General features: G+C 36.9%; 3 protein-coding genes across 7 annotated transcripts in view; 1 reads left to right on the plus strand and 2 right to left on the minus strand.

Moving 5' to 3' along the window:
- Positions 1-11098, plus strand: part of reln (reelin) — a 155720-nt gene extending 144622 nt beyond the window's left edge. For 2 of the 5 annotated variants that reach the window (XM_017305227.2, XM_017305228.2), the window contains exons 64-65: positions 1597-1723; positions 7212-7329. In XM_017305227.2, coding sequence (XP_017160716.1) covers positions 1597-1717 — 121 coding nt within the window. In that variant the 3' untranslated portion in view covers positions 1718-1723; positions 7212-7329. Of the gene's footprint in view, positions 1-1596; positions 1724-7211; positions 9057-9890 lie in introns of those variants that run through there. The other 3 variants (XM_008411934.3, XM_008411935.3, XM_008411936.3) reach the window with 2 other exon arrangements.
- On the minus strand, positions 9174-11574 carry bncr (bouncer). The gene is made up of 2 exons (XM_081608286.1): positions 11462-11574; positions 9174-10124 (listed from the first exon to the last, which is right to left on the minus strand). The coding sequence occupies exons 1-2, from the start codon at positions 11467-11469 to the stop codon at positions 9737-9739; spliced, it is 396 nt and encodes a 131-aa protein (XP_081464412.1). The 5' UTR covers positions 11470-11574; the 3' UTR covers positions 9174-9736.
- An 11-nt stretch (positions 11575-11585) lies between these two features.
- On the minus strand, positions 11586-13333 carry LOC103466394 (sperm acrosome membrane-associated protein 4-like). Its single transcript, XM_008411930.2, has 3 exons — positions 13183-13333; positions 12359-12511; positions 11586-12273 (listed from the first exon to the last, which is right to left on the minus strand). Exons 2-3 carry the CDS (start codon positions 12379-12381, stop codon positions 11814-11816), a joined length of 483 nt encoding a protein of 160 aa, XP_008410152.1. The 5' UTR covers positions 12382-12511; positions 13183-13333; the 3' UTR covers positions 11586-11813.
- Positions 13334-13592: the final 259 nt, after the last annotated feature.

Here is a 13592-nt window from a genome sequence, read left to right on the forward strand (position 1 = left end):
GAACCACACAAGCTGAAAATGTAACAAATGTTGCCATTTTGGTCAGGCAATATGTGGCGTTCCCTGATTGGAAGAAGCTCATTGATCTGGGTGAAAGGTCATCTGACTGGTCACCAGCTATTTTCTCAGTGCATCTCTAATTATAAGGCAGGGCAGCTGTAGATGATTTCAGATGAATGAGCCTCATTCATGCTGTTTCACTGAATATCGGTTTTATTGCTTTTCTTGGATTTTAGATTGTTGCACTTTATATTTTCAGCAGCTAAACTCTCAAACAGGTTAAATTAAGAGTAGAGACTCTGCAGAAGACTGAAGATATCATGAGCATAATCACTGCTACGCTGGTTGGTTAACCTGGTTCATTACTAACATAACACCATCATAAAGCGTTTCAATGCTTTATTCACAGCAACATCCCATCACACAGATTGTATTTCAGATTCTGCATAACCGTCATCCCAGTTCAAATTATGCAGATTTGCTTCCGCACACACTAATACGCTGACGTCTGCCTAACCTGAGCTGACCCTGGCCGACCTGGCCGTGACCTGTCCCTCTCACTGCAAAAACACAGAAACTCACCAACACTTTTGATTAGTTTCTGCTGCAAATATCTTAGTATAATTTAAATAAGACAAAACTAACTTTTCAGCAAGAGACAGGAGCTTGTTTTAAGTTAATAATTCAAAAGCAGGGCCAGTCCAAGACATTTTGGGCCCTAAGCAGATTTTCATTTGGGGCCTCTCATGCCAACTAGGCTGCTCTATGCAACATCTGTACTATAATTAGCATAATTTGTAGTTATCTTACATCACACCAGTGTTGCCATTGATTTTATTGATTGATTTTAACCTTACAGGATGCATAGACTTAAAAAAATACCTGAATTTTGAAATTCACATTGGCATTTAAGTGTGCCATATTATTTAAACTATTTGAAAGTAACATCAGCTGATAAACAATAAATGAACAATAAACGACAGGAGCCATCAACGGGAATTAGTTTTTCCCACGTTGTGAAATAATCTGCATGTGGAATTTTCTCGTTAATATTATTGACTTAAAACAAACTCCTGTTTCTTTCTGAAAAGTTACTTGAATGTCAGTTTTGTCTTATTTGAGGTGCACTGAGATATTTGCACTGGAAACCAGACCAAAGTACTTGGTAGGATTTTGTGTTTTTGCAGTGCTCCTTCCTCTTGTTTCCTCGGTTTTCAACAGTGTCTGCTGAAAAGAGTGAACCTCACACTTTGCTCTGTTTATTTCTCTCCACCCGCCGCCACTCCTCCTTCACACATTCCCTCTCACTCCTCCTCCTACACAACCTTTTCTTTTCTCTCATCCTCCCTTTGCTTCCTTCACTCCACCACCAAACGTTTTCCCACCGTCCTCTCTCTCTTTTCTTCAATCCTTCTCAATGAATGGATCTCTCCTGTAAATCTTTCTCTCGCCTTCCTTCTTTTTTGGTTGTCTTCATTTTTGTTACCTCTCTGCTGCCTCCTGCTTCTTCCCATTTTCTCTCTCTCCTGCTTCCTCACACTTCTGACTACCTCTCTGCCTTCCTCTCTCCCCCACTTCGGGCCTCTGCCTCCCCAGACTGGGGCTCCATCCCCCCCAGACCTTTCTACAAGACAGCAGTCCCCACCTCCTGCCCATCCCCTCTCGCGCTCTAACCTCTGCTCTCTTCTGTATTCTGCTCCCTCTGGCATGGCTGTAGTGTGAGGTAAGTTTTCCGCCTCTTCCTGAATGCAACCCCTCCCTCAAACTCACCCCAACCAACACGCAGACCCTTCTTCCACTCCTTTATCTTCATTTTTTTAAACTGCAGACACCTTTCCATGATTTTAAGTAGCTCTTTTCATCACTACCAAATTCATCGCCATGCTCTCACGTAGGGGTGGGCTTTTATCGTATCGTTTATTGTGATAAGAATTTTGATTTAGCGTTATTGCGATAAATTCTGATTAATTGTTCAAAAAATAAATTGTCTGGATTGTTAGTTTTATTTTTTTTTCTCCACTCTTTGTTCAATGAGACTATCAGTTAATTTAAAAATATGATTAATTGCACAAAAATACAAAATATTACCAAGTATTTTTGGTCTAGATTCAAGTGAAAATGTCTCAGTGCACTTTAAATAAGATAAAACTAAATCAGAAGTAATTTTTCAATAAGATGTCAGTTTGTTTTACGTCAATAATACCTTAATATTGATTTTTTTTTGTTTTTTTTGTTTTTGTTTCACTGGCAGATTATTTCACTTATGACAAGATATGTTTCCCTGTTATAAGTGAAATAATCTGACACTGGAATTAGTAATTTAAAAAAAACAATAATAAGGAATTATTGATTTAAAATAAGCTCTTATATCTTGATACAATTTTACTTTTAAGTTAGTTTTATTTTATTTCACTTGTAGTAAGACATTTTAACTTAAAACTTCAGAAAAATACTTGGAAAGGTTTTGTGTTTTTACAGTGTCTCAATAAGTTGCCAGCTCTAACATACACTGCAAAAACTCAAAATCTTACCAAGTATTTTTGATCTAACGTCTAGTGCAAATGTCTTAATACACTTAAAATAAGACAAAACTAACTGACAATTAACTTTTCATTAAGATACAAGAACTTGTTTTAGGACAATAATTCATATTTATTTGAAAAAAGTTACTAGTTCCAGTGGCAGATTATTTCACTTATTGTGAAAAATGTCTTATTATAAGTAAAATAATCTGCCAGTCGAACCAGCAAAACATTAAGGAATTATTGACTTAAACCAGCACCTAAATTATGCTAAAAAATTACTTGAAAGTTTTTGTTTTATTTCAAGTGTATTGAAATATTTGCACCAGAAACTAAACCAAAAATACTTGGTAGGATGTTTTTGCAGTGTACTATATGCAGTTTAGTGATAAAAATCACTTATTTATGATGGTGTCTTAAAGAAACATGTTACATTTTTCTGAATCAGCAAAAAAAAGAAGTAATAAATGGTTTTTATCGTCATTTTTGTCATCACAGTTCTACCACAAAATATTGGAATCTAACTTTAAGCCCATGTTGCCCACTCCTACAGTCACGTAAAGTAGCACACGAGACAGGTCAAAGGTCAAGCCAATAGCTCACAATGTTCAGGTGAAGGCTCGAATCAAAGCCAGAAAGATCATCCAGACTTTTCTAAAGTGGTGTGTAGATAAAATCAAAAATATTTGTTTTCCAAATGACAGAATGTTGAAAGAATATGCAAGAAATGTATTTATTAATGCCGTCAAAATCAGAAGTTTATATTACATGGCAAAAACACCAAATCTTACTAAGCATCTTTGGTGAAGTTTCTAGTTCAGATATCTTGATACATTAGAAATGAGGCAAAACTAACTTACAAGAAACCTTCCTGCAAGACATAGGAGCTTATTTTAAGTCAGTAATTCCTTAATATTCATGACTCCTAGTCATCAATGTGGGAAATTATTTCACTTCTAAAAATATATTTCTACCATGTTGCAAGTGAAATAATCTGCCAGTGGAACTTTATCAATATTAAGAAATTACTTATTTAAAACGAGCTTCTGTATCTCTGGAAAGTTACGTTTAGTTGAGTTAGTTTTGTATTATTTCAAGTGTACTAAGATATTTGCACTAGAAACTAGATCAGAAATACTTGGCAAGGTTTTGTGTTTTTGCAGTGTAGAGGTCAGGGGATAAATCCAAAATATCGGTATCAATGCCAAGTCACTTTCAACATGAGATCAATATCCGTGTGATAAAATCAATACTTAAGTTTCAGGTTCCTCTTGAAATTTTATTTTTGCATTGTAGATTCTCAATTCAATATATATTTTTATATATTCATATAAAAGATTTTTGTGTTGATTTGTTCTCAAATTATACGTTTTTGCACTTTATTTTGAAAACAATTCATACTAATTTTCTTTGTTTTTCTATAATTTTTGTTTTTTTGTTGACACCTATAAACTTTATCTAAATTAATAATTCAAAGGAAAAACACCTAAAGGTCAGAAGCTTAATAATCTTAAATAATGAATATTGGTATTAGTGATACTATATTTCCATATATCAAGTATCACACTTTCCATACATTTCCTCTGTATTTGGTATCTTTGCCTCTGAACTTTACGGTTTGGGTCCATTTGGACCAAAGTTTTAACTTTCTGGCTGATGTTGCTTCAGTATTTCCACATAATTTATGTCATGAAGTGCACCAGTTCCTCCTGCTGCATAATAACCCCACGACATGATGCTGCCACCCCCGTACTTCACAGTTGGGATGGTACAATCACCCCGTTTTTCCTCCAAATGTAACAATGATCATTATGGCATTCTTAAGGTTAGCGTCCAATATGGCTGCATAAAGTATAATAGTCAAAGTTGCAAAGTAACACTTCTGACTGTTTGTATTACAATAAATAAAACACACACATACTACTACAGCTATACGGCCACTTTTTGATAATATAGTTCTTTTAGAGTTTGAATACCTAAAATGAAGAGAAATGCAACACCAGAGCTATTAGCCAATCTGGCCAGTTTACCAACTTGCAGATGGAAAAAGCTAAAAGGTTTCTCAGTTTTTAGAGGAATCTGGACTAGATTGTTCAACGCCTAAAATGCTTAGATTGATCAAACCTGAACTGGATACGTCTAAACCAAACATTTAAAAACAATTCATTGAAGTTTTTTACTCGATTTGTGAAAACCAACAAAGAAGATGCTTAGTTTTCCCAGCAGTAAAACCAAAATGTTGTCCAGTTCTCGTGAATCCAATTTCGTACCTCGTCTCGTCTCGTGAGCCAGATGTTTCGTCACCCTCTGGTGTTTATATGTGTGATGTAATCCATCACTATACGTGTTTGTTTTTGGCACTACCTCGGCTCCAGACCAATTTATTTATTTTCATTTCGATCGGAACTTAAAGCGGATGCGTACAATACTGTATGTACGTCTGGGCAGCTCAAACATGGACAGTCTGTTCCCTCCTCAAACTAAAACGTCACTTATAAAGCTGAAGATCTCGCATCATTGCTCTGAAATAACTTCACATTTCAGCTTTCAGCTTCCTGCATGGCTTCATGGATCAACCAATGCAACAACGCTCCATCCTTCTCCCTCACAATGACTGTCTGTTTGTCTGTCTGACAACAACATCATCATCATCATCGTCATCATCATGTCTCTGGGCCAAGACCTTCATCCTTACACTGCAAAACACAAAAACTTACCAGGAATTTCAGTTCTAGTTTCTAGTGCAAATATCTTAATATACTTGGAATAAGACAAATGTAGGAGCTTGATTTAAGTTAATTATTCCTTAATATTGATTTTAAAAAATACTAGTTATAAGTAGAGATGCACTTTTTTCTCTTCCGATACCTGAAGTAAAATAAATAACAAACTGAAACTAATAAAAACAGGTTGACTACTTTGGTCAAACATGTAAAAATAAACTGCATCAAACCTTCTTTCAATTGATATCGGAAGCGATATCGATATTAGTATCGGATCGGTTCATCTGAAATAAAAAAAACAAGAAACTTTCAGGGAAAAATGTCTTGAAATAAGCTCTTCTTGAAAAGTTACTCACAAGTTTGTTTGTTTTTTTCTTATTTCAAGTGTATAAAAATATTTCCAGTAGAAACTAGACCAAAAAGTACTTGGTGAGATTTTATTTTTTACAGTGTAAGCCTCCTTGGTTTCTGATTAAATGTCAGAAATGCAGAAAATGAAGTTTTCCATTTCTCTCCTAACACACACACATCTCACCAGGCATTCCTAACGCTTCCACCCATCACACACACACACCATCTCCCCCCTTCCTTCGCTTCCTGCCCACCCTCCCGCTTCACAGAGACCCCCTGCCTGCCCTGGCTGTACTCCCGGCTCACTGGCACCGCCCTGCTGGATGGAAGAGGCAATGAACAGGCTAAGCAAGAGTGATCTTCTGCAGCTTTTTAATTAATTTTTTCCTGTTATTTTCAGCGTCTTGCAAAAGTATTAATACAGCTTGAAGTTTGACAGATTTTGTGACATAACAGCTACAAACTTCAATGCGTTTTATTTGGGTTTTATCAGATCGACACAAGTGGGAGAAAAGTTATGCTTGTTTTGTTTTGGTATGAAATGTTTGCGTTCTTATTTGGTACATAACTCACATTTAGTCTGATTGATTGGAGAACATCTGTGAAGATCGACTTTTAAGGTCTGGACTTTGACTGGGCCGTTTTATCATAAATATACTGCCATGGTAATGAGAGCAAGATGTTTGGGATCATGTTCCTGGTTGAAGATGAAACTCCTGTTCATTTCTTTAATGTAAATATCTATACATAATATAAATGACTTCATTATTTATTTTTTATGTGTGTATTAGATTTCTTAATCTGGGACCTGAGTTGAGCAATAAAAAAATCCTTGAATCCTTGAAAGGGAACAAAAGTCACAAAATGTAGATATTTGTTTCTATTTTGATTTTAAGAAAGTTGTGTATTTTTTATTTTATTTCGAAACATTTCCCTTCTTTCCTGGACAAGTTCAAACACAAATTGTTACTATAATGAAAAAGCCTGATTACTGGAAATAATTGGACATTTGAAGCATAAAATGTGTGAAAAACGTTAGTTTGTGTTGATCTAATACTGAAAATCCCAATGAAACATTGAAGTTTGTGGTTTTAATATGTCAAATTGTGAAAAACTTAAGCGGTTTTAATAGTTTATCAAGCTACTGTAGCTTTAAAACCCTTTCCTGCTCAGGACCCCCCACTTCTGTTTTTTATTTACTTCTTTTTTTCTTTTTTAAACTCTGACCTCAAACACTTTGTGTCCGAGTGAGGCTCTCGTATTTGTGGATCTTCGTACCGTCTCGTCTCGATGGCTGTTGTAGCTAGCTGCATCATCGTTTCCGTGCAGAAATCCAATCTAGCAGCGGGAGTTTTTTTGTTTTCTCGTATCTGTTCAGTGTTTGAGGTCATGGTTGACTGAAAACCAAAGCATGAGAAACGAAAACGGAGGTGAGAGAAATTTGAAGCTGCATTCAACCATCCGTGTGTTTGCATGTTCGGATCTGCCGAGTGTGAGAACGAAGCAGCTGGCTTTTACTCTCTCACTAATCTTCACACTCCTTCCTTCTCTCTCTCTTTCTCTCTCTCTCTCTTTTGTTTTATTTTTTTATTTTGCTGACTTTATCTCCCTGCAGCACACGCAAACAAAACTACATGATGAGCTTTGCCAGACAGACCGGGATGCGTCACTACTACAGCCGCAAGCGGCGGGCACTGCAGCAGCGTGCCTGAGCCCCCCTCCCCGCTCTCCTCCTGACCGCATTTCGCCCCGTTGTGACCCGTCCGCCGGTGGATTCGAGTCGTCCCGCCCATCTTCTGTTCGCCCTCAACAAATCACCTTGGCTTTCTCAACCAAACCCAATAAAACTCATAACGAAGGAACAAGGCGGCCATTTTGGAAAGGATGGTCCACGGTTTCTAGTTCTTTTGTAATTGTCGCTGCCATTCCTTTAAGTCCTTCGCCGTATCCCTTCTTTTCCTACCACACTGTGAAATTAAAAGATGATTTATCACTGCTGAACTGACCAGCTGATTGGAGAGTAGCCTCCCAGTTCCACTGAGCCGCCTCCAAAGCTGCCAAACCAGTAAGCCAGGAGAAGGACACTCAATGACCATAAAGGAGGAACAACAATGAAGCTTCAAAAAAAACGAAAAAGAAAAAAAAAAATAGAGTACTGTGTTCTTGGTGTTCTGTGTGTTTGTGGGTTAATTTTGTGATGAGTTGACTGTGGTGTTCCGTTTATTTGTTTGTTTGTTCGTTTTCTACTAATTCATATGATATTATAGGGGAGGGACTGGGGGATATGCTGGGTTTTGTTTGCCTTCTCATGTTTTTTCTTTTTCTTTTTATTTTTTTGGATCATATGAGCAACGAGCAAAAAGCCTCAACAAACAACCAGAGAAGGAAGGAAAAGATTTGCACGAAAACTGAAAAAAAATTATGGGGAAAAACTTTTTTTTTGTTATTGTTTTTTTATATATATGTTGGTTTCTGAAAAATACAGATATTTATGGTAAATGGTTCTTCACGTAACCTATTTAAGATGCACTGTGCGTGAAATCTGTATGTTATTTTCCAGTGTTAAGTTATTGGACAGTCGAGTCAGGCTCTCGGACTGCAACATCTCCCCTCTTCCTTCGCTTTCCTGCGATGGCGAACTGGAGCTGATGTGGATTTTAAAAAAGTACTTTTCCACCAAAAAAAAAAACGCAGAAATTTTGAGATTACAAACATTTTCTTCAAAATAATAAGGAAATTCTAAGCTCAACAAGTCAGAATTTTTTAGGCTAATCTCACATGTTTGTAGAAAAAAAACGTTAAAGTTTCTGAGCTCAAAATCAAAAATGTGAGGAAAAACTCAAATGTTTAGGTCAATTCAGTTTCTGGAAATAAACATTGAACTTTCAGAGCTTGAAAAGTTGCAAATATACAAGAAAAAACTCAGAAATATTGACATTAATCTCCAAAATTTTATAGAGAAAGCTTGACATTTCTAAAAAGTTTAAAATTTTTACTTTTGGAACTCAGAAAATTTCCAAAAGTTGTGAATTTTCTACTTCTTTATCAAAATTTGTTGTTTTTTTTCTCCCAAATTTTTGACTTAAGCACTTTTTTTTCTAGAAAATTTCTGAGATTAATCTCAAAGTTTCTGAGTTATTGCAAATTTCTGAGATATCAAAATTTGAGTTTTCTGGTGGAAATTTATTTTTCTGTCTACGACGGCCCTAATTCGCCGTCGTCCTTTCCTGTTTTCTTGTGCTGTTTCCTCCCTTTTTCCTCCCACTTCCTCTCCCTCTGCTGATTTCTGATACCTGGAGGTGAGGCTCTATTAGTGTCGTTTATGGACGTCTGTGTAACATGGACCCTCTGACCCTCAGTGTAACTCCAGTATAGCAATCTCCTGTATATATATGTATATCCACTATGGGGAGACCCAGCAGCCTTATAAAAGGGAAATAAAGAACTGTCAAACCTCAAACTCTACATTTTGTCACTTTTTTTCCTCTCTTAAAAGCCGATGTGTTATGTCATCTAGGACTTGAGAAAAATCATCTTTAATTCTAAACTACAAATCTCTGAGAAGCAGCAAGTCAGCCTGAAGCCATTAATCTGATCGATTGTGATTGTATGGAAGAGGATTAGGGCCACTAAAGTTTTTATCAGAATTTTGACTTGAAACTACTTTTTTCTGACTATTTACTTTTTCTAAATTTTTTAATCTGAATTTTTTTTTCAGAATTCTAAATTGCAACTATTTTTCTTGTCTTTTTCTCACAATTGATTAAAAAAATTCTCAATTCTTAGAATTCTGACATTTTCATTAGATTCTTTAATCTCTGAATTCTCTTTTTTTTCTCAATTTAACCTCAGAATTCTGAGGTTAAAGTGGAAAAATTTAAAGTAATTTTTTGCTTCTGGTTAATATTTCTTTTAGCCATTGAAATTGCAGGTATGACCAGGTTTGTCTTATTTAAATAGTGCTTTAAAAAGTCTTGCACAGCATTATTTCATCTGAAATATTTTATTACAGATCTTGGAATAAAAACATAAATAGTCTTAAAAACATGGCAATAAAAGCGTCTGACACTCGGACGGACGGCGCACACTGCAGTTTTCAGACTGCGTGTTCACCCCTCAACCTCTTATTACTTATTTTACTCACAAACGAGTGATAACGGCGGCAGCCAGAAGAGTTATAAGAACATAAAAAGGTTTGACCTTGACCTCTGAGTTACAGTACGGCCAGTCACAGCAGCTGAAGGTCATGGCGTAGATCGTCCCTCTGAGCCGGATGTCGCTTTGTTTTCCGCAGCTCTTCACCGGAAAGCACCCCCTCGCCGACAGGGCAGTGACGTTTCCATAGCGACCCAGCGCCTTGAAGCACACCTCGCGAGGAGGACACTCTGTCACAATGAGTTCAAAGGTCATCGCCTCCTCAGTCTTCAGGATGGGGCTGTAGTAGCACAGCAGATTCCCACAGAGCAACGAGGGCAGAAGAAGAAGAAAACACAAGATGGCGGCAGGCAGCAGCTGCAGAACGTTCTGCCTGGGGAACAAGGCGAAGGCAAAACTGGACAAACTTATTTTACAACAAATCTAACTTTGTAAATTTTTCCCAGGAAATCTACAATGTTAGCACAACTGTAAATAGAAACCCCCCTGAAATTTATCGATTTATTCCAGAAATTTTCTAGAAAAACTTTAAAATTTTTGTTTCAAAAAAGTCAACTTCTGGACTTTTAGAGATTAAGCAACATTTCTGAGTTTTTGTTTAAGGATTTTGTTGACATTTCTGCCCAAAAGAAATTTCCTAGAAAAATAAATTCAGAATTTCTGCCAAATTGGCATAAATTTATTAATCTTTGTATCTAACCAAACTTATTAAATGATCTTGGAGCATTATGAAACCTATTAAATTTGAGTTAGAGGGGGGAAATTAATTTCTAGAACTTTTATTCTGGTTCCAAGCTATAAACTAATCATTTATTCTTTGACTTCTTGTTTTAGTCACATTTTAGTTACTGCTTGTTAATTGAATTTTAAATAAGTTTATTTATTCTGTTGTATTTTTACTTTAAACTTAGTGCCTTAATAGTATTTGTCTTGTCAAAGATGTCCTTGTTTTATTTGAAAAATCATATTGTACATCCGGTTGATTTACTGATTACATTTAATTAAGTTTGAGACCACTTTGTTATAAACTGCACAAAAATCTGGGATAAAAAAAAGTAATTTCATTTTATCAGTTGTAAGGAGTTTAAATGAATTTTAATGCAACATCTGTGTTTAAGTTGGATCAAAGGTTTCCCAACCTTTCAAAAGTTCATGTTGGTTATTGATGTTGATGCCGAAAAGGGCCAAGTCGTCAGCTTTGTGGCACTTTTATGGGAGAATATTGACGTCCAAGTGGAATAGCTGCGTTTCCATTGCCAATATGCACAAAACTTTAATATCCCACTAGTGTAAAAAAAATAAAAAATTTGCAGTTGTGTTTCCATTAAATAAAGGTTAGAAATTAAACCGTTAAAAATGAGAGTTCATGTTGCACCAACATCCCAACACTTCCCGTCTTCTTTCCCACTATTTGGTTATCACAACTTACAATGCAAAAAGTGTCTATTGTTGATTTGCAACATTTATTTTGATACAACTGGGAAAAAATGTGATTGGCACTTTTCCTACTAAGCAAGTTTATTTTTGTGACTCCAAGCTGTGCAAATTTATGGGAACAAGAAAAACTCGAGTTGAATTCCCTCTCCAGGACTTTAGTCATTTCACTTTGTTGACATGCCTTTAACAGGTGTTGCCAATTTCACCGTCACACCCAGAGTGTTAAAGTTAGTAAGGAAATGCAGTAGAATTTTAGTGAACTTTAAAACTTACCCAGTCATTTCACAGAGTTTAACTCCAACCAGCCAAACTTTTCAGTTGAACATGAATGTTTTCTCTCAGTGTCTTTGGAAAAAGTTACACCTTTAAGCACACCTGCTTTCAATAAACAAGACACTTGTTTCTTAATCATGGTTCTTTATTGACCAGAGGCCACAGTCAATCAGGAGGATGGATGAACCTTTTCTCTGGTTTAGACATGTAAAAACCACCAATAACTGCAATAATACATTTTTCCCCCTTCAATATTTTCACATCATTTGAAAAAGTTGCAGGAAGCAAACATCTGACTAAATGCGAGTCTACTGTTGGGATCTAAGGTTAGGTCCAACAGGCCTCCACTCAGCTACGATTTTGAATCAGAAGATGATGCGGTTTGGTTCGAACAGGGACTCTGGAGCGTCTTCATTAGAGCGGAGAGGAGATTATCTGGACTGGTTTTGAACCAAAGTGACACAATCAGGCTGGCATTGACCTTTGGTGTAACATTGCATTTGTTTCCACAGCAGCAGCTGTGAGTGAGGTCGTACCGTTGACCCCGATATTTGACCACCTCCTGGGAGTTGCAGAGTTGGATATCCAAGCAGCCTTGAGAGGACAGAACGTGGCGGAAGCCTTGCCATCCCCAGGAACTGGCGCAGCCATGGTTGGGCAGACACTCCGTGTTGAGGACTGAGCAGGGCTCGGTTTTGGGCATCAGGGGACAAAAATTACAAAAAAGGCTCCCCACGGTGAAAGCAGGGAAGATCAGAGCAAACAGCAGGAGGGTAGAGGTCAGGCGCCAGGAGGAAAGATGAATATCCACTCTGATGGACAGAATAGAAGAAAAAAATAGTCAATTAGAAAACAAATTTATGTTTTTAAGGATCTATGTATGAATTGAATTCTTACCTGCTTTTTCTTTGGTACCCCATCTTCCTGCAAGTGTAAGCCACCCCCCAATCAATTTAAATATGTGCCAACGTCATCAGTTCCTCTGATTATCAATCACAAACAGGTGTGTTCGATGCCAGAGTGTTCTCCGCGGTCTTTAAGTTGGGGTTTCTAAAGAAATAAAACACTTATTGGCAAGATTCATCAGCAAAAATTCTTCAGAAGCTTACAGAAATAATTTGCTTTAAAAGTTGAAGAAGGGTACAATTTAATTGTCTGAAAGTCAGTTTAAATAACATTATTTTTTGAATGATGTAATTTTTTTACATTTGTTACTACTAATTTCACGTTATTTCAGTAACCAAAGCGGATTCGAAAAATCTCTTCCGTTAGCTATTATAACAGCAGGCTCTGTTGCTGTTGGTGCTCTTATTTTGAAATGTAACCGGACGTTCTGTTAAGAGAGGCGGAAACCGAAGTAATGGGAAGTAATGTCGGACCGGCTAACACAAGCTGCTGTTATCATATCTAAGAAGTTAATACGTTTCTGAGATCCTGGGTTACAACATTAAGCTAGCGAAACTAAAAATAAAATAAAATAAAGTACGATACCATAAAAGTAAGCTAGCAATATTTAAAAAAAAAGGAAAAAGTCGATTTCGTCTTGTAAAACAAACTTTGTTTCCACCATACACGTATATAAAGAGCAGAAGCCTCATGCATCGCTCTGACAAGATTTAGGGCGGCTATAAGTATACCAGCTAATGTTAGCTGGCATTTTGCCGGTGGACATAAATACAGTACAGTAATATTCTATTCATAAAAATAAACGGTTATCTTACTTGTGAAACGTTATCCCCCGAGATCTCACGTTAATAGTCTGTCGATCTGAACAAAAATATCCGGCAGTGCTGAGGTTTTTTTTCTGGTGTTTGGTTTAGCCAAGTGGGAGGGACTACCGCTCCAAGATGGCCGCCGTATTTCCTGCGTCAGAGCAGCCAATGCGGGGTCTATGTGTATGGTTTCCACCACGTCTTACTACTGTTGATGCGATGAGCGGCTATATTGAAACGCGGTCTTTACTGGGGGTAGTTGGAGTTGCTCCCAGTTTCCCATATGGCTGCAGAGGGCGCTCCAGTTGGCTTTTCCGACTGGGTGGTCGGAATTTCCCAGTTCGGAATACAACTGGAAAACAGCATTAAAGTCACTGCACATATGGGGTAAGAAACAAGAAGACAAAAGGCTTCCAAAC

The sequence above is a fragment of the Poecilia reticulata genome, chromosome 6, assembly GCF_904066995.2.
Source record: "Poecilia reticulata chromosome 6, P_reticulata-male-v2, whole genome shotgun sequence".
NCBI classification, from domain to species: Eukaryota; Metazoa; Chordata; class Actinopteri; order Cyprinodontiformes; family Poeciliidae; genus Poecilia; species Poecilia reticulata.